Below are 21,281 nucleotides of genomic sequence, written 5' to 3'. Positions count from 1 at the left end.
GTCGTAAATAGTTACCAAATCAGAATCGAAATACCGAAATGAGAAGCATGATGGTATTCAAGGATTCAGTTTCGGTTTAATATTTGTTTTAGATTTTTAAAAACATATATTCTATAAAAATTTAATGATATTCAATTTAAATTTTTATAGAGTTTTAAAAAGTCACTTGATATTAAAACTTGATTTTTTAAAACTTTATAAAAGTCTAGAAATATTCAAAATGTTAATAACTACCTCAATTTATATTAAGTACAAAAATTAAAGCATAAAGTTCAACGATAATATGTCAAAAAATGTATTTGATTCAATATAAAGATTTGGATGAAAAATTTAATCGAGAAATATCTTAAAGTCACATACTCACTTTCATTTGTATTAAAAATAATATCAATAGAAACACTGAATAATTCATTATTTTCTTTTCCATATATTTTATTTTTTCTTTAGATTTTTAAAAACATATTTTTTACTGATAATAATAATTTTAAATCAAGATTATTAACAAGGTTGATTTTTTTTCTTTCAAATTCTAGTAAAAAAAGATTTGAAATTTTACAAAAAAAAAATCAATAAAAATCTATAACTTCACAAAAATATATTATTTAAAAAATATAAAAAAATCTCTGGAACGAATACTCAATATTTTCCAAATGTTTTCGTAAACCTTGTTCAGAATTCAGATGTATTCTCAATATATTTTATTCGATTTATATTATATCTTAAAAAATTGAAAATAGCAATTTAAGATTATGTCGGCGGAGCAATTGGTCAACATTTTGGAAAAGCTGCAAGGAAGATGCATACGAAAGCGGGAAACATCCAAGCAGATGCGGCCTCGCAGCCAATTTTATGTTTTTTCCTTTAATGATATTACGACCCATCAAATTCTAGGTTTGAATTTCATGCACACAACTGGAGGATTCGGAAATGGATGTGGTCAGGGCTACCTCTGCGTGGGTCGCTTCGCAGTCCTCCCATGTGACAATCGACCCCGCTGGTGAGCTCGCATTCCCGCACCTTTGCTTTTGAGTATTGTTAATGAAGGATTATGGGTTATTTCAAATGGGTTTCTGCTAAATCGCGTAAAAGAGTGATCTTTTATTCCTTTTAGATTTATATATATATTTGTGGGCTAGTCGAAATTGTGCTGTGTTTGAATGGAGTTGGATGTTGTGTAATGATAATGGGATTTGTAGGCATTGAGAAAGTGGCGGAAACAGTGAAGGATTCTATACCGAAGGTGGAGTGGGATTTTGAAGGGATTCATTATTTTGATAACGGTCCGCTCACTGTTCAGTATCTTTTCGTGTTGGATGCCTTGAATTTCTGTTTCTGGCCAGGTATTTTGACCTCAACTTGTCATTTACAGCCGCGCTTAAACTGTTGTTGTCATGTGTTTACTTGTCCAATGATGAATTTTCTGGTCTGCCTACACGGACCGTTTCTGCTTGTGTGTCGTTCATCAAGAAGTAAATAAAGACAGACGATAATATAAAGCATCTATATACTCTATTTATGAAGCCGAAATGTGGTATTTGAATCGATATTTTCCTTGTTCTTTGTATCCAAGAGTGAATTGTTTAATTTAACTGTTGTCCTTCCTGTCCACCTATAATTTTCTTTAACTGGTCGTTTTTTTATATTTTATGTTATATTGTTTGAATCAGAACCTTTAACAGTGAATAATGAGCTTCTTTCTTCAATATTTCCTTTGGCAGATAAGGAGTTGAGCTATGATCATTTAGCTACGGGATTGAAGGAAGCTCTTCAGAATAACAAGTCTGCATTCGATGCAGATCGGCTGCAAAAGTACACTGGTCTAATTCTGCCTACACCTTTCGATCTCAACATTGTATTTACTAGATTGTCTTATGGCTGCACCAATAGTGTTCTTTCTCAAGAACACATGTCGACAAGTAAAATTAATCTGATCATGTACAAATTTATAAGGCTTAGTAGGTTGCTATAAGTCTCTGTTTTTTTTTTTTGCACATTGTTTTAGTTATATTTTACCTACGTAACCAATTATTTTGCTACTCTATCTAGGAATATTTATCCTTACACCGTCTATCCTTTCACCGTTTCAATGTTTCTTCCTCATATAATTATAGAGAAAATCATGTTCCCTAGGTCCTGAACTACGTAAAATGTTGAAATGGCCAAGACCTCTACCTTTGGAGGATGAACGAGTGCGCTTACTGCATGAGGTGCAACTTTTTATTTCATGCAACTTTAAATCTTTTAGTTCAATTCCCTTTTGTTCTTTAAGTTGCTTTAAATTTATGGGTTCCCCCTATAAATCTATTTTGGTTAATTTGCTTATTTTATCAAGCGGTTGTCAGGTGGGATTTGAGCTTGAGAGATCATTTGAGGGGAAAGCATCCAAACTTGTGGAATCTTGTCAGAAATCAGCCGCCAAGCTTGTGGCTCTCATCAGCCAACACTTTCCCGGTAATGATGGAATGTTGACTTGAATAAGGAGAACACATATATAGCTCTTAGTTTACAGTCAATAGTCTCTTTATTCTTTGGTGACAATAATTTGTCAAATGAAGTACATGATAAAGGTTAGGCAATTTGCAGGATTCCGTGACCACACAGTGTACAAAGGTCACCAGGTTTTTTTGTATAAAAGGGCTCAGATATTTGCTGCAGATTTATGGGGATCTTTCAAAGGTCAACATTATGGTGAATTTAATGACATTGAAACCGTGACAATGTTTGCCGACTATATTGTCCCAGCAGTACTTGAGCAGCTCGGAGTTTTAAAATTTAGCACTGCACTATCGCATGCAATAACGGCTAATGTCGAGATTTATTCTGGAAGTCAGGAGGAAGTAGAGCTGCGAGCATGTTCAGTTCATGCTGTGGAGGAAATAAGGGAGTCGATCCACAGAAAATCAGGAAAGCAGGTCAGTTTTTTCGATCATAGTACATTTTCACTTCTTCCTTCGATACTATGCAAGTCTGATATAATATATTGGAGGTATCTGTTCTTGGTAAATGCTTGATTTGAAATTCAAGGATTATTTGGTTTTTGATATGCAATCACAGTTTCCTTAACTTCAACATACTTTTTTTTTTTACAACATACTTTTTGAGCAAGAAGAGTTGTATAAAAAACAGTGAACACTCTTTGTTAGCTCTAGTGCTTTGTCCTTTTTCTTTGAAGCGCAATTCTGAGTTAGCTCTCTTCTCATGCAGGTCTTGAGTGTCGAGTTGGATCTCTGGTTGTGGGCATTTGGGATCCAATGTTCTTCTCTTCAGCATCATCGAACACTCTCTATATATTATTGATTGGACCACATGATTTGTGGAGATTATTGGCATATTTTTCTTTAGGTTTTTGAGTAATGTCATCGGGACAATGGTGACTCGGTTGATCATCATTTTAAGTATATTATCAGACTCGCTATTTGCATAAAGATTAAAGAGTTGAAAACTACTATTTATAGCATGCTATAATTCATGTTCTTCTAGCATTTATGGAGGATTTATGATCACCTCACATTATTGTTGGACTCTCTTTGTGCACACCAGTCTTTAATCAACACAACAAACATTGGATTTGGTGGGTTATTTTTTTTTAATCATAGTCTCCTAATTAGCCAGCAAACATAAAGTTTCAACTTGAGCCATTCCAACAAATTTACCTACTCTTATCATCTTATTGCATGCTTCAGTTGTTTCCTTGATGGTGGTCAAGTTGTAGCACAGGGATTTTTGGTGGTGGGCAAGTTTCCATCATAAGGGCACTGTGGGAGGCCGGGATTCCTCACAAGCCTTGGTCCAGTAGGCACATTGCCTATTTTTGGACGAATATCCTGCTCGGAAATACGTTTCACTCAGTACAAAGAAAAAGATGGAACTTTAAGTACGAAAGCTTAAACAAGGAAGCTAACTTATTTTATGGCTGCCATCTTTCTGATGCCTCAGTTTTGGAAATGATGCACTTGATTGTCTAATGGTTCTTTATAACTATGAATTTTCTAATGTCTGTTTATATTAATTATTTATACGAATCAATGCTATGGAAAATCAAGAACTAGGGATAACCATAATACCTGGTCGAATATAGCGATTGGAATTGCAAGAGTGGCAACAGCATTGGGGGAATCAACTATTCCAGAGATCCTTCCTTCGCAAGGGCAGCATGAGAGTAAAAGATAGACCTAATAAAACATCATTGCATCAATTAAGCTTTTAATATGAGCAGCCTAACCTTTCTTCAGTAGTTCCATTGCATCAATTAAGCTTTTAATATGAGCAGCCTAACCTTTCTTCAGTAGTTCATGCTACAGTATTAGTGTGTTATTATTTTCAAGCCGTTTATGGTACGGTATCTGATACTCTAGATAGTCTTCACATTAGTCTTATCATTTTCGAGCCGTTTATGGTACAGTATCTGTTACTCTAGATGGTCTTCACATTAGCTTGGCAGATAATGGACAAATGTATGTGAGACTTTATATGTTGTATTAGGACGGATTGGGGCAGGAAGCAGACCTGTTCTTTAGAGTATCCAAATCTGGAGAGGTAATCAATGGCGTTGAGCACAGCACGCTTGTAAGCAACACTGGCATCCAGGTAGTGTTGTCGCCCACTCTCATCGACGCTAATGCCCTCAAAAACTAACCATTCTGAGAATCTAGGTTCGACCGGTCCTATCTCGAATATTGGGTTGACATGCAAAGGAGTTGGCCCCATTGGTGTGAGGTACTTTTTCATGCCATCTCTGATGATTTCACATCTGATAGGAATCGAAGTAATTTTACGAAAATCTAATGACATGTAGGTGTATAGGCAAAGTTATGCATGCTGCTCTGAAGAGATCAGTATCTTGAATTAAGCAAGATCAATTCGTTCTATTTATTTTAATGCTGGAAAAACTCGACAAAATGATGAAAGGTATGTGTGAAATATACTTGAGCTCTAGGAAACCGCTCATCTCTATTGCTCCACAAAAAGCCACTTCACCGTCACCCTGTGAAAAATGCATATCCCCAGTGCTAAGATTTGCTCCTTCTACAAATACAGGAAGGTATATTTTTGAGCCTCTGCTTAGATTTTTGATGTCGCAATTTCCTCCATTTTCTCTTCCAGGAATCGTTCTTGCAGCCTCTCTTGCAATCCTTTCCCATTCAGGAGTTCCTTCCTCAATCTACAAACACCACAAAGTATTCCAAAATGCTACAATTTTTTGAAAAAGCTTAAGCGATTGACAATGCCACTTTTCTGAAACTAGGAACGTTCTATCATACATCAATTTGCTTGTTAACTGCGAAATGTTGTTATCCTACCTTTCCAAGAAGACATCCCTTTGTCGATGGTAGGTTTGCCAATGGTCGTGAATGCAATACTTCACACAGTTTCAGAGACTGGAGACCAGTTTCTTCAAGTTCTCTTTCCCGTCTGTTCCATATATCAAGCAGTTCTGAAGAAGGCGCTGTTCCAACTATTCCAGGGTGTGTTAATCCCGGAAATCTGACCCCTGTCAAGTTTTTGTTTGCTCTAAATTCTGAAAGTTGAGGCAAAGTAATCTACAGGTCATCATTTATTATTCAACTTAAGTGTTTACCAGGTATATGAGGCGAGTAAGCATATATTCCTTCAAAATACCATATAGCTTTTGTTGCACAAGGGAAATGGTCTGTGAGAAATCCGCCACCATTTTCCCTGTCAAAAATTGCTGTAAAACCCCATTCATCGCCAGGTAGAGGACCCAAGTTGCATATCTCTACAGCTAGAAGATCACCAGGCTTGGCCGGATTCCCATCCCTGTCCACCACTCTTATAGGTCCACTCAGATAATGCACCTGAGACAATACACATACCTGTGATGCTACATTTGGGAATTTAGTCATATTTTGTTTATTTAAATCTCATTTTGGATTGATTTTTCCCAATCTTCCTGAATCCGCCAGTGGTAGGAAGCAATGCTGTGATATTAATTATCTCAATCTCTGGAGTGAAAATGATTATTCTTCTATCAAGATTAATAGTATTAATTTCTTCTGTAATAAGAGGGAAATATCTGAAACATTGAAAAGATCTTGGACAATATAATATGCCAAGAAACCTGTACTTACAGTTGAGAGATCTATGTGCTTTACATCAATTGCAGAGTCATCATCTGTTATTGACCCTCCAGTCCAGTCCACCATCTCTACCCTAAATACCTCACTGGTTTTTACCTCTGCCACCGGTGGAATATCGGAGTGCCACCGATTGTGAAGTGGCAGCTTTTGCTGCCATGGCTTCTTCTTTAGGTCCACAGGAACCACGACGCTTGGAGTTGGAGGGGCCATCGATGATTTTGGAGATTGTTTTTCTTGAAATGTTTGTTGTTTCTTATGTCATGGTTGTTATTGGTTTATAGTCAAGTATGATGTCGCGAATCTGATTTAGACTTGCTGACTAGTGGCCAACTTTTCTAATGGTCCTCGACTGATATTTCGATATTGTTTATTGATTGATGAGATGGAAAGCTGATATCCCACGGCATTTGGACAGATAAAAAAATTAAAATAGAAAGGTGACAGTCAGGTGACTCAGATTACACCATGTTTAAGCTTTTGGGGTATGTAAATCTCGACACCAAATTGATAAGAAAAACAACTAATTTAACTTTATACATCTGACATGTTAAAAACGCACATATGCAAACTATTCGGAGTTCTTTATGAATTACAAGATTATTGCTATAAATACTATGTCCTTCGGAGTTTTCTTATTGGGGGCGGATGCAAAGTGGCTTGAAAGTTTCTGCCTTGTGTGGTTTTTTGGGCGAATAAAAGCTATAAATAGTGGCCAATCGAGATGGACGTTCTGTAACTTAAATAAAAGAATATGCGAGAGAAACTCACTATTGACGGATCAGCAAACTTGATGTCATGAGCAGTTTCCTCTTTAGTTATGCCACCACCACTGAAATCCACCATTTCAACCCTGAAAAGTTGTCCGGTTCGAACCTCAGCCACCGGAGGTATTTCAGGGTGCCACCGATTGTGAAGAGGGAGCTTTTGCTGCCACGGTTTCTTCTTCACATCTATCGACACCACCACACTGCAACCAGGAGTACCCATAACCGATTTACAGATTAAAGTTAAAATGTCAAGTCGCAAATGGAAAAATTATTAGGTAAAGTGTAATGGTGCCGGGTAAAGCTATATCCAATATGGACCCAATCCAACAAAGAAGATTAACAACCACTCGTTCAAGAATAATGAGCCAACTTACAATTATATGTCCGGTTGATTTGATCATACGATAGCTACTCGTACGATTAATTTAGTGGTCACCCTCAATTAATAAATCACTTTTTTCACCTCTTTTGTCTAATCTTGGGTAGAAGAATTTTATTATCCATTTTTTTTAATAAATTCAAATATTTAAATTATTCAACATATAACAGAATATATAAATAATGTCCCATTGAGAAGCCTTGATCTATCTTGTATAATGTAGTGCGCAGTGGCAAACATGCATCTTTTCTAGAGGTGGATCCAAATAGGTTTTTCCAATGTGACGTTGACATAATATTGACCTGACGCCGACGTGAACACTCACATGTATGTGCAGTTCTTCCATGTTTTTGATGAAAAAATACTAAAATTGTTAAAAATGGAAAGATACGGGCATTCAATTCTTCCTCTATCAGTAATATTGTAGTATTATGTGTGACAAAGGAATCTCCCCTAACGAATCCAATGTAGCACCATCTTAAATTTATATAGTAAGTATTATCGTTCTTAAAATTGCTAGCTAGGCAGTCAATATCGATAACTCTAGTCGGTATATAGTTTCATAATAACTACACGATACGTGGAACACACTAGTGGTTAAAATTAAGCCGAAAACGACGGCCATTCAGAAAACGACATTCGCCGTTGTCGTCTTGGGAATGAAATCGCATGCTTCAAAATAATCTAGTGTAGATCAATACGATCGAACTTCTATACAAGTTTTGTTTTTTAAAAATTATTTTGTTTTGGAAAATAAATTTCATTGAATTAAGGAATATTGAGAGAATTGATGCCATACTGGGAAGTTGTACGTCCAATACTGAGTAGCTTCCCATGCTCATGGAGAAGGGTTTGTATATCTCTTTTCTCCAAAAATTAAAAATTGAATTATTTTTTATTTTATTCTCAAATGACCGAGGGAAAATTTTATTTTTGAAATGTATATTTGTTTTTTTTCGAATTTAGTCATCTATGTTGTCAAATTTTAGTTTAAGTCGAGTATCATTGTTTTTTCTCTCGAGTTTTTTTTATGATGTATTGTTAATATGTATAGAACTACATCGGTTATCTCGATGAGCAAGACAAAGATTTGACAACATATATAACCAAAATTATAAAAAAAATAAAGATAATTTTTTGGCAGCTTGTTTTATACAACTGATTGTATTTTTTAAACAATATTTTCAGCGTAAAATTCATAATTTAATCATTTAATATATAATTATTGTAAGAACTGTATTTATAAGTGAAGACATGTTTTCGTTCATGACTTGAAAGTACAAAAGTTAGTGATATAAGTAAAGCATCTCTGAAAATAAAGTTATATACATAATTATCATGTGATATGAGAATCTTTTAAGTTGATCATGCCAAATTATTCATATTTAGTTATTTAATGATGAGTGTGGTGCTTTTAAATTTTAAAATGAAGTTTCTCGAATCAAAGTATAAGATAATAGAAATTGATTTTTTCATTTATAAAAAAATAAATCTATATTATTGAGACGGATTGATCTTAATATTTTATACAAGCCTCATAATTCCCATGTCTTTCTTGGTTGGACCAAGCAATTCCCGTCTTCCTGAAAATGTTAAGAAACTATTCAAAGTTCCCAATGTAGTATGAATTTTTTAATTAAATATTATTAATTTTTTTCTCTTATAAAGAAATGTTGTTCGGAAAATGAATCTGAGAGATTGAAAATATTTACTTTTATCAACATTCGTGGTGATGAAAAATAAAATAAAAAAGCAATAAGCTATCGAGAATCTAGATATGCACGATGTCATTGATAATCCAATGGTTGAGGGAGCCCCATCCGCGGAAACACGCAGCCGCTATCACCCAATACTTTGGAATCTAAGCCAACCCCACGAAACCACATCCTCTCCCTTCAACTAACCTAACTCCGGTTAAATCTACTCCAAAACTTCAACCCCACTCTTCCTCTTCTCCAATTCTCCACTTCTTTATATATCCCATAATCCACCCTCTCGTTCTTCTCCCGACCCCCAAATCCCCCTTTTCCTCTCTCTCGCTCTGTAGACGTGTTCTGGTTCTTCTTCTGTTTCTTGAAGTCGATTTTTGTTGCCTCTTGTTTGAAAGTTGATGCATGCTTGTTGATATTCTGCAAGATTTGATTTTTGGTCGAGATGAGTTGTAATGGCTGCCGGGTTCTGCGGAAGGGATGCAGTGAGACGTGTATTTTGAGGCCCTGTTTACAGTGGATTGACAGCTCCGAAGCGCAGGGCCACGCTACGGTTTTCGTAGCCAAGTTCTTTGGCCGCGCAGGCCTTATGTCCTTCATCTCCAATGTCCCAGAAAATCAAAGGCCTGGTACGTGAATGTTGTAACATCTTGTATCATGTCGGTTTTCTTGTTTTGGTGATGTAAAATGAGACATGAAACTAAAAGGGAACGTGTGTTTTGCTTGTGGTGTTTGTACAGCTCTTTTTCAGTCCCTCTTGTTCGAAGCAGCCGGAAGAACAGTGAACCCCGTCAACGGCGCGGTGGGGCTTCTGTGGACCGGGAGCTGGCACGTCTGTCAGGCCGCGGTGGAGACTGTCCTCCGTGGTGGCGCGTTGAAGCCAATCCAGAAGTTTCTCGGCGATGCATCGGACCCCGATGCATCCTCCGAGTGCTTAAACTTGTTCAAGCTTCAAGATCCCGACCTGATTTCGAGGTCCAAGGTGCATAAATCCCGCCGCTTCCCCGACGAGCCGGTCAAGATCATGCAGCTCTCTGATCTGGACCTCAGTCTTTCAGCTGGTTTCCAGGGCAAGAAACCAAACCCTTTACCAGAAAAGCGGCGCCTCGGGAGCCCATCGATGAATTCTGAAGAATCTATGACGACAACTTGTGGAGATCAACCAGCGAATGAAGCTAAACTTCTGAACCTGTTCACTTAATAAGGTCCCAAAAGCTACGACAACATTTCTATTAGCCTTTTTGTTATCTATGTTCATTTCTCTTGTTTTTCTTTGAACGGCTTTTCCGGGAATTTTATTCCGGCGTGAAATTGTAGATTCCCAGGCGCGAGATTTCTCTCTTTCTCTTCTCAATTATTGTTATTATTGTGCTGTAAAAGGAAAGGAGGGGAAATGAAATTTTACCTGTAAGCCTAATGACTCTTGAACTTGAACAATTGTACGTTCTACTCTGTCATTCTTAATCTTTCGTAGTTGCTAAACACATATATGTGTATATATATTACGTATGATTTATCTCTTTGGTGGGCTAAGTTCAAATATCAAGTGAAAACCCTATTCAATTGAAAATTTTGTTAATTCCGTGTGGTATAGGATCGAGATTTTCTGATTAAACCGATTCACAATTAACTGAATTTGACAATATAAGTTAAGTATTAATATAGTTTACTGGCAAAGAATATTATTTGATGATCAAAGCGATTATGCAAGAATCAGCCCCCAAAATCCCATTCGGAAAGAAGCAATTAATCTTGGCTTCTTGGGGGTCGAATGCTGACTAAACCACACCTCAGAATGGTCCAAGAATTAGGATTAACGAGCCATTAGTACTTATCCACAGATCAAGAAAATTATTGTATACTTATCCAAACATATTTATGCCGCTTTTTATTTTTATATTTTAAAATTCAAAATATTAATTGGAGGTAGGGTTGGAAGAAAATTGTGACAGGGACTGTGTTTAATTGGCTTTTATTAATGAATCAATGAATGAAATATCGTGTTTGGGGACCTTTCGGCGGACAGAACAGCTTAATTCTTGGAGGGCCAGAGAGAGATATATATATATATTTATCGCAATGAGTTGGCTTTTGGAGTGTGCAAGAGACGTGCATGAATGTATATTCTACTAACACACACACACACATATATATATATATAGTGTGTCATATGATTTATATTAATATATATCAACACATATATATATATATAGTGTGTCATATGATTTATATTAATATATATCAACACTTTCTTCTTTACATTTATTTATTTATTTATTTTGCAGGCTATGCTCGTCAGTAAATTAATAGATTGCATGTTTAACTTTTGGAGAAAAAATATATTTTTGTTTTTTAACTTGCAATTTTTTTATTTTTACATTGTTATCTATCAATTTATAGTTTTAATAATATAATTTGTATTTATTTAAATTTTTGGTTTTTTCACCAAAATACTTAGCAACTACACAAAATAATGTGATGCAACATCAATATTATGTTGAAAAATATTAAAATTGAAAAGAATATAAATTAATACATTGAATATGTGAATTTATTAATAATATAATAAAAAAATAGTACAAATTATGAGGTAATTTTCTCTATCTCTCGGTTTGTAAGTTAGTTATATAATGTAATTGTTACTTGTTAAATCGATAAGTTTGCAGTCCCTATTTAAGCAGGAAGATGGTGGCCGTATACATACAAAGGAAAGTCCCAAAAATAAATTAAACAGTAGATTTCAATTCAAGTGGGAGCAAGTTGTACGGTCCAATGAGCCAAAGGAGTCAATGGATAAGGGTCCAACTTACGTTAAATCTAAATATTGAAAAATACTTGCATTCAAAAAAGAAAAATAAATACTATATTTTATTTTATTTATGGTTTTTATAATCATCATTTTCATTACAACTATTAGTCCGATATAACAACTAGTCTGTTGACACGCCGCGTACGTGCGATATGGATCGGTAGAAAGTTAATTTATTCATAAATAAAACGTGGAAGAATAAGGTGAGGTTGAAAAAAAGAATTTTTTTTATTTAAAAAAATAGATTAGATTTAGGGAATTATGGACTGGATTTGGGGAAGAGGCTTCCACTGATAGAGGTTGTGCAAGTGGAATATATTATCGTGGGACCCTAAAAAATTGCAATATATTTTGTGTATCCAAATCAGGACAAGAAAGAGAACAACTGTGACGCGGATTTCACCACCGTTTCATTTTCATTGAATTTGGCCAATCAGCACAAGTCTTTCCAAGTTTCTTGGCGTAGATCCAAACCTAGCAATTTAATAATATTTATTTAGTGCACCCTTTTGGTATTATTTTAACATGTAAATTGAAGGGTTCATTCAATAATTCCATCAATAGAGATATATGGGGAAAGAGATTAAATTTGTTATCTAAATTCGTTATATTTGGGTGATCATATCTGTTTTGTATGCAAGTTTTTTTTTTGACAAAAACTTGTGTGAGACGGTTTCACGGGTCGTATTTTGTGAGACATGTCTTTTATTTGGGTTATCCATGAAAAAGTATGACTTTTTATGCTAAGAGTATTATTTTTTATTGTGAATATCGGTAGGATTGACTCGTCTCACAAATAAATATCCGTGAGACCGTCTTACAAAAGACTAATTACTATTTTTTTAGTCATAAACACATAGAGTGCTCAATTATTACGATATATGATTGACATGTCATCGATATGAACCTGATATAAAAAATTGTTAATGTGTCTCACGTCACGTGATCATTTCGACAAAACAAGAACTAACACAAAAAAAACGTCAATTTTATTATGTTTAGACAATCTAAATTTAAAAAAAAACTTAGATGATATTTTAACAATATTCTCTAAATAAATGTCGGTAGAGTAGTACTATTTTTCATATCGTTTTATCTCATATTATTTTACATAAGTAGATAAATAATAACATTTTTCAATAAAAGTTCAAAATTAGTTACTCTTAATGATTTTTCTTAGCAAAAAACTACAATATTTTATTACATAGATAGATATGTCATAAAAGCATTGGTGAGATAATTGATCTTTCTGTAAAAATAAATATATTTGTATAGATTTTTTCAATAAAAAATAAGTTGCCAATTTTCAGTTTTATATTTCATCGAAATCATTTACCAAAATATTAGTGTAGATTGATTTACTAGAAACTATACCCAATTTTCTAGCTCGAATATTTTTAATCTGTTGTTATCATTAAAATAATTATGATAAAGATTTCTAAAAACAGATAAGAATATAGCAAATTTTTAGAGGGCCCGGTAATTAATTATTATGCACATGTTTTATTGTGCAAGTTGGCACTGCAAGTTGAGAGTGTGACGTTATTATCCATCCTCATATGATTCCATACATGATGACTTTTGAGATTCGGAATGTTAGGCCATTTTACCTGCTTAATTAAATCAACTTAAAGGTTAATATATAAATAACTCCCTAACCCAAAACTCGTTTTATTTTTATTTCCTCACCCCTTAAAATTTTGTATGAGCTCCCTAATTATTTAAAAATTTCAAAAATATCCTTAGTTTTTTGGTACATGACATTGTCATATCTATAAAGTCTGTTATTTAAAGACATATAGCTACACAAAGTTTTCAGTCTATGTATCAAAATTTTCTATTATTATTATTATTATTATTATTAGACCATCATGGTTCCGTAAAATAAATTAAACATTTTACCTATTTGACCATAATGTTATTGGGTTATATACACCAGCTTTTACAGACTGTTTATCACACAGTCGCAACATAGGGTTCCTGATTTAAATCCCTTCAACATCACTTAACACAACAATGTAACATTTTCTACCTCATGGTGTATAATAAAAAAGTTTAATTATGAACTTAATAAAAGAAAAGGGGAAAGTTTTGGTTATTTTATTCAAACATTCAATATATTATTACATAATAACCTCATGTAGAGGAGGAGAAACTTGTTTACGTAGCTGAAATTACAACACACATAAGCTGAAAATATTATAAATTTTTACTTTGAAATAAAATGAAGATTTTGAATGATGTCTTCATCTTTTTTATGTCCTGATATATATAGAAGTTTTGATGGATTAGAAATCCGGACTTTAAACTTGTGAATTGCTTTGCAAGTTATGGCCGAAAACATTTTTTAGTTGGCATACCACTATTTAATGGTATGTCATGCTCTGGTGGTTGATTGGTCTGTCCTCCACTAATAGAGTGGTTGGATGACATGCATTCTTTACCTTTGTCAGATAATATTTTGGTTTTGTATGATCTCCGAGAAAACATGAGTTGTGTAGAATTTCACCACTTGGACTTGTCTCTGCATTATAGTTAGATCTGGCCGAAAAATTTTCTAGAATTCCGACTCTTTATGGTTCGAGCATTTTGGATATATTGGTTATGACCATCTTCACACATGAGCCATATTGTAAAATTTCCGACGAATTTTTTTACTCCCCAACAGCTTGTTATTCCACATAAGATTCTTTTTTTTTCTAATATTTATTTTGCAAACCTTATAGTTTTTCCTGTCATGATATTTAATAGAAAAGATCTATTTACAAAATTTGATAAACTTAAATGAAAACTTGAATTTTTCCAACTCCATGAGACAAACTCATAATCTCTATGATCATCTAGTGGAGATATCGTCCTTAGTGAGTGCTGAAACAAGACGTGTTTCACTCTCCAGGGGATTCTTGATGAACTTTTGGATGTTCATGTCTAGTCTTCTCAACTTGATGAAGTGAAATGTTTCATGTGAGCATTTTCTGGCTGGTTCTGGTACTGCCTTGAAAAAGTTAGCTCCATAATATCTCATATTGACAAATAATCATTATCTTCGCGCGTTCATGTACAGCTTCCTGGATTCAATTTGGTAGTGGTAGTGTTGAGATTCTTGTGAAGCTAGGTGATGTAGCTGAGACAAGAGCCTCAAATTCATACAATGTCTTTACCTCATTGGGATAAGAATTTGGTTTCATCCATATCCTAATATACTTTCTTGTTATATTAACTCGGATTGTGGCTGGGTTGACACATATTTTTGTTTTCAATTTCTCTCAGTTATGTTGATGTACTTGAAATGGAGAAACTATAATCTTGTCACTACAACCTTAGATTTTCTCTTGTCAGTTGAGGTCGATCTCTCTCTCTCTCTTCAATCCTTGAGGAAAATGGTTAACTTGAAGGCTCAAGAGTCAAGATAAGGACCCAGAGCTTCAATTTTTTCTTTGGCCGACTCATCTAAAGATGATCCTCGAATCAACATTTGTGCTAGGGGTACTTGAATCCACTGCTCCATGTATAGAGCTATGTACTTGAAAATTATCAAATTGTTAAATCAATGGCTTCTCAATAGCTTGGGATATTATCAACTTGTTGTAGCCTACCCGCAATTTCTGCATTTAAGGCAAACTTATTGAACTCGGTTTGAAGTATTTCAACGTATTCTCTCAAATGTCTATGCATTTTCATGATGACATCAAAATTAGTGCTGTACATCTCTTGTTAAGAAATATACAAGAATATTTTATTAAGATTTAATAATAACAATATCAAAATATAATTTTGACACAAAGCATGTCATCTATATAATCTAGTTTTCTCGGGTTTAAATTTAATTCTATTTTTCAATAAATCTTTTACACTTGTATTAACAACATTTAAAGTAAGTTTCTTTGCAAGTAAAAAATATGGACATTTTTCAGAAGCTATTTTTACTGTGTAAAATTCTTTTTCGTTGATATGTCATCTTATTACTTCTTCATTGAGAATAGTGTAATATATTACATGCATGATTGTTTTCCTTTTGGTGTGAAATTTGTAAGAACCGTTTCACACCAATGATCAGTGACATCTATGTATAATGTCATATCATTTTCATCTCGAGGAATAACCATTTTTTAAAGTTTTTTTTGCAAATCTCCTTCAATTTAATAAGTCTCTTTTTGTGTTTTTATGTCCATATAAATATTGCATCATTTTTCAGTAATATACAGAACACTTTGATATGTTTTACTATGTTTTTTATGAATATTCCAGCAAAACTAACAACTCTTAAGAAACTTTGAAGTTCTTTATTCTCTCTTAGTTCATCTGAAAAATTATGTACGTTTTCCACTATGTATTCTAGCAGAATTATTCATAACTCATTTATTTATATTCCAAGGAATTTAATATTCATTGTAACAATGACTTTTTTTTTCTTTAAGATATAACTATTTCTTATTTTATACAAACTTTAGAAAAAAAATTCTAAATGTTTAATATATTCGTCCATATTTTTAGATGCCTTAAAAATCATCAATATAAACAAACATAAAATTAAAATAATTTTTATATATATTATCAATATTTCTTTGAAATATTTGGGGTGCATTTGCTAAACCCATTGGTAATACTTCTCAAATTTGATAATCCTGCTGTGTAGAGAAAGTTATGAATTTTTTGCTTTTTTCCTTCATTCGAATATGATAAAATCCAGACTTACAATCAAATTTAGAGAACATTTTTATGTTACATATAAAATTAATTAAATAATTTCTACTAAGTATAAAATACTCATCAAACTCAAGATTTTTATTAATTTATTGATAATTACTTATTAATCTTGGTTTGTTCCTCATGATTTCACCATGACTTCTTACCAAGAAGCCTGAATTGTTGTATAGTGAGATTCCTGTTTTGATTAAACAAAGATCCGAATGTTCTTTGATAATAATCTACATATCTTTTTGATCAATTATGCTCACCGGGATAGGCTTGCATCTAACGAACTCATATTCCCTACTTTCCTTAATTTTAAAGGTGGTTTGGAGTCGGTTATTTTCCCACCATGATGTGAGATCTTCATTGTAGGTTTTTTTTTTTGATCATTTTTTTACATCTTCTAGGGATACTTTTGATTCAAACTCTATATTCTTCTAGCATAGATCTATTTTGAGGAATTCTATTTCTTCTGATCGGAGGTTTTGATATGGTCTTAATTGAAGCATTGTTTATCTAAAACGTCTAGAATTCTTTATTTTTGGATTATACGTTTACTTTATGATTATGATGTTCTTCCTTGCTCTTAATTATAACCTTTGTTAGATCTTCTTGTAAACATTCCAAAGTGTTGGAATAAGTATTGTAAATAATTAATCTCAAACATATATTCGGATCCATAATTTTTGATAAAAATCTCATTCTAAAACATTTAATTACATATTAATAATGTCATTGTATGTTTAGAATAATTTTACCTCGACTCTGATATTATTTTTAGTCTAGTAAAACAATTAATAAATGTGAGGGTATTTTTGACATGATTAAGAAGTTTAAACAAAAATTTTAAGATATAAGGAGTAAATAACAACTTATATTTTAATTTAAAATTTTATATCCAATTTATCCTCAAATTAAAGCTTATATTTTAAATAATCATATCCCTTTTATAAAAATAAATTTATCTTTCCATTGGGCACTTGGGCTAATAACATTTAGTCTTGGAGAGAGCCTTTCATGGGATTTCGATGTCATTATTAAATAAATATTTGAAACTATATATGAGTAAAATTCTAGGAACTCCAAAAACTATCTGATAAACTATTGTTTTAATGGCAAGAGAAACCGAGTTTGTTCATTGTTTTTGAGCTGTATAGATATTTTTTAAAATTGAATATCAAATAAGATCTCGTTACAAATTTGTAGTATTGATGTCATTTGTCAAATGAGCTATAAGTTATCGGTGAGTTTACTTAATTTCGATTATACTTAAAATGTGAAACTGAAAATAAACGAGACTATCTCTGGGCCAAAGGCCTTGGTCTCACCATGATGATATATTTAAGTTTTAACTAACCCTTTTTGTCCTCAATCCTATTTCTTTANATAATAAAGTTGAATTTCTCGATTCTATCATTCATTAATGATTGATTAATCAGATATAACGTGAATAACTTTAAGCCAAAATATTCAATTATCAATTAAGCCAAATGTTAAAAGTATAAGCATTTACATAAGATAATAATAAAACACAAAGACTCATACGAGATTTTCTCATGGATCAATTTTGTGAGACGAATCTCTACACAACTCAACTTATGAAAAAATATTATTTTTCAGCCAAAAATATTATTTTTCACTTTAAGTATGAACCTGGTCAACTCACCTAAAAAATAAACATTTGTGAGACAGGATAGAAGCAAAGCAAAATATAAGAAATAATGTAATTACAATGAAAACTAACAAATACTCTCTGTCAGAATTTGGGTGACTTATAAGTTGGTGCTGTCATCAAACTCAAAAAATAAAATAACAATTTCTTTGTTAAATGATAAATATAAAATCAACAACAACAACAAAAAACTATTATTATATTTGATAATTCTGATTATAAATTATTATTTATAACTACATTATAATTTTAAAAAAAACAAAAATTAATAACGATAAGATCAATAATTCCTTGAACACTTGCCAAATCTTATTTGTTTCACAATGTTCTTGAAACAACGTAACGTGATCTTTTTTCTGTGCAAATCAACAAACAACAAAGATATATATTATTGAACCAACTTGTATATTTTGATGAGCAACAATTCCTCTCTAATTAAATCTTCCACAGTCAATCCGGATATTTCCGTTGCCTGAGCCTCCGGTCCTGACCCCGACCCGACCCAACTTAGTCATAGCTTCAACAAGACCAGCATTAAAGAGCTGAGGATTGGAGGCCCAAGCGTCGACGGTGGACCTGGACCTCGTGTCCGTAAATAGGCTCTGATCCGAGGTGAAGAGGCCCATTCCATTCTGAAGGTTTTTGAAGTATGCATTGTCAAATTGCCTAGGCGTGGTCGGGTCCATGTCAATGGCAACCTGAGGGTCCACGTTCGTCGGACACATTTGCTGTAATTGGGTCGCGTATTGCCTGTTCAGGGTCGGGTCCACCGGGTTGGATGCGCTGAAGTTGTAGATCCTGTTCGCGAATCTGTTGCAGTGGGAGAATCCAACGGTGTGGCATGCTACACGAAGTATGATGAAATGTAAATGGATTTATTTGCTTATCCGTTTGAGAAAAAGTTGGAGCTAGTTAGACATGAAGCATGTGGTGTTGGTTTCGATCACTTTAAGTTGAATGGATAGTGATGATATTGTAAAAATCATATCAAATCCTTAATTATTTTACGTAGATATTAACGGATCTAGTTGTCATGTTCAATAAAATTTCTTATTACAAAATATTGTATGGATATGTACAAATCTAGTTGTCTTATATTATAAAAGTTCATATTAAGACTCTTCACCTATAAATAAAAGCTTATAACTCTTATTAAGGTATGTCTTTTATATACAATTATTTAGATTTTTTGGCGGTTTGATTCGATTCTATTCAAGTAATCAATCCGTGATAATCGATTTAAAGTATTTTAATGAATGTGATTTTTTTGATCGAAGTTTTCGAAAACAAGCTTGTGGAGAATGTTTTTTATGAACTATTTAACTCCGGTTCAAATTTCGTAAACATCCTTTGTCTGCACAACCTTCAGGTTAGGGATGACAATGGGACGAGTTTGTTATCTCCATCTCCGTTCCTGAATTTCATCCTCACTCTCATACTCACCCGGATCTCCACTTTCCCCGAACCAGAAACTTCAGGGATCAACTTCTCATCCCCGCCCCCATCTCCGTTTCAAAAATATTAATAAGGTAAGACGAAATATTTAAAAAAATAATATTATTATTATATTATGAATACTAATAATACTATTATTTTATTTTCGATATTATTTTCGAGACAGATTCGTGGATGAATATAGTAATCTCATACTATTAAATCTCGAACCCGAAAAAATCGAGGATCCCCATCTCTGTTTTGGTTTTTCTCAGTGAGTCCCAAACTCATGGGGAAAGTTGTCATCCCTCTCTAAGTTGTCCCGCCCCCCGCCTCACTCCCAATACGAACATGGACGACCCGACCCGATAACCCGTTTTCTAACATTTTTGGGACGCTTTTCCTTTCATATATGGTTAAACCAGTCTTGGCTGACTATTTTTTGGTGGTCTTTGTTGCCGGATTTCTTACTTAGAAAATCAGTCAGCCCTTGTGATTTCTACCAGTAAAGTCTACGTGGAAAACAAACATTTGATCAAACGAAGAATTACCGGAGAGAGCAATCATATCTGTCTGATTTAATCCTCTTCTAGCAAACATAGCATTAAGCTGATTCAAGTTGAAGGTCGGCTGAGGCAGATTTCCCTCTACACTTGCAGCCGTTGAAATCAGCCCATCCAATCTCCCTAATTCCACAGCATATGAGGGTCCACCAGCCTATACGAACCATTAATTGGATCACAGAAAAAATATTCAAACCTCATGTTCTAGTATTATATAGTTTAGAATTCTCATATCCAAAAAACTGGACCATACAGACCAGCGCAATGACGTCCCTCGCAGCCATCACAAGGATATCTGCACAAGAGACCTTATTCGTGCAGCCGGCAACCGCATCAACTGCTGCTTTGGCTTTAATCACGGTGTCAAATCCATCACCAGCCAATGATAAGTTATCCGGATGATCTTTTTCAGCCGTATTCCCTGGAGTTGATGCCACTATAACTGATGCATCGCAACCCTGTAAAAAAGAACGAATTTTTTCAAAAACCCGAATCAAAAAGTGTAAAAAAGAGTGGTACTCGAAATGGGTATGTACCGAGACGAAACAATCGTGGAAGAGGAGACGGATGGTCGCCGGTACTGTAACAAAAGTTTGACCGAATTTCGTCGTGACGGCCCTTCGAACGATGTTTTCGACGTCCGGGCAAATGTTGGCGTAGAAATTTTGTCTGAGTTGTGCTGAAGTCGAACTTGAGAACAAAATAATGATCAGAGAAAGTGGTAACAATAAAGCAGTTTGATACTTACATGAACCCATTTTCGTGTGGTTATATGTGCCAAGCAATAATCAGAGCAGTGCAAGAAGTAACTCCACTTATATGATGAAAGATTTCAAGGTTCACAGGGACTATATTGCCACCTAATCAAACCAAAAACATATTTTTAACTTCTAAATGCATATTTTTGGAAAAATTGCAAAATCATCCCCGTAAGTTAGCCTGATTTCGCCTGTCAAAAAAAATCTCTCTTACTTTTCGTCGTTTTTTTGCTACAGTGATAAAGTTATAACGTCAGTAATAACATGACCACGTTGACATTAATCATACCAACAATTTAGTACTCCATAAAAAATGACTGCAAATAAAAAATAAGGAACTTGTTGTATTATTATTGAATTTCATCGACTTAACGTACTAAAAACCAAAACAAATAATCTT

At 33.7% G+C, this 21,281-nt stretch overlaps 4 protein-coding genes across 6 annotated transcripts; 2 read left to right on the top strand and 2 right to left on the bottom strand.

Annotated features, from left to right (window-relative positions):
* Positions 1–761: 761 nt before the first annotated feature.
* On the top strand, positions 762–3,473 carry LOC140976225 (uncharacterized). Its single transcript, XM_073440207.1, has 7 exons — positions 762–997; positions 1,197–1,340; positions 1,719–1,817; positions 2,131–2,207; positions 2,343–2,451; positions 2,584–2,912; positions 3,205–3,473. Exons 1-7 carry the CDS (start codon positions 928–930, stop codon positions 3,295–3,297), a joined length of 921 nt encoding a protein of 306 aa, XP_073296308.1. The 5' UTR covers positions 762–927; the 3' UTR covers positions 3,298–3,473.
* Positions 3,474–3,673: 200 nt separating this feature from the next.
* Positions 3,674–7,193, bottom strand: LOC140976224 (uncharacterized). 3 transcript variants are annotated; one of them, XM_073440206.1, is made up of 8 exons: positions 6,867–7,193; positions 6,090–6,248; positions 5,579–5,816; positions 5,301–5,491; positions 4,926–5,161; positions 4,507–4,750; positions 4,065–4,172; positions 3,674–3,824 (listed from the first exon to the last, which is right to left on the bottom strand). In XM_073440206.1, the coding sequence occupies exons 1-8, from the start codon at positions 7,083–7,085 to the stop codon at positions 3,702–3,704; spliced, it is 1,518 nt and encodes a 505-aa protein (XP_073296307.1). In that variant the 5' UTR covers positions 7,086–7,193; the 3' UTR covers positions 3,674–3,701. The 3 variants fall into 3 exon arrangements, with proteins under 3 accessions (XP_073296307.1, XP_073296305.1, XP_073296306.1); XM_073440204.1 differs by lacking the exon at positions 6,090–6,248 and having other exon boundaries at positions 6,867–7,188; XM_073440205.1 differs by lacking the exon at positions 6,867–7,193 and having other exon boundaries at positions 6,090–6,660.
* Positions 7,194–9,160: 1,967 nt separating this feature from the next.
* LOC140976242 (LOB domain-containing protein 37) lies at positions 9,161–10,298 on the top strand. Its single transcript, XM_073440235.1, has 2 exons — positions 9,161–9,582; positions 9,694–10,298. Exons 1-2 carry the CDS (start codon positions 9,399–9,401, stop codon positions 10,152–10,154), a joined length of 645 nt encoding a protein of 214 aa, XP_073296336.1. The 5' UTR covers positions 9,161–9,398; the 3' UTR covers positions 10,155–10,298.
* Positions 10,299–18,413: 8,115 nt separating this feature from the next.
* Positions 18,414–21,010, bottom strand: LOC140976223 (peroxidase 51-like). The gene is made up of 4 exons (XM_073440203.1): positions 20,660–21,010; positions 20,381–20,581; positions 20,112–20,277; positions 18,414–18,970 (listed from the first exon to the last, which is right to left on the bottom strand). Exons 1-4 carry the CDS (start codon positions 20,879–20,881, stop codon positions 18,558–18,560), a joined length of 1,002 nt encoding a protein of 333 aa, XP_073296304.1. The 5' UTR covers positions 20,882–21,010; the 3' UTR covers positions 18,414–18,557.
* Positions 21,011–21,281: the final 271 nt, after the last annotated feature.

Source organism: Primulina huaijiensis, chromosome 5, assembly GCF_012295235.1.
Source record: "Primulina huaijiensis isolate GDHJ02 chromosome 5, ASM1229523v2, whole genome shotgun sequence".
NCBI classification, from domain to species: Eukaryota; Viridiplantae; Streptophyta; class Magnoliopsida; order Lamiales; family Gesneriaceae; genus Primulina; species Primulina huaijiensis.
Note: the sequence above shows the minus strand (reverse complement) of the source record. Positions and strands in the feature narration are given on the sequence as shown.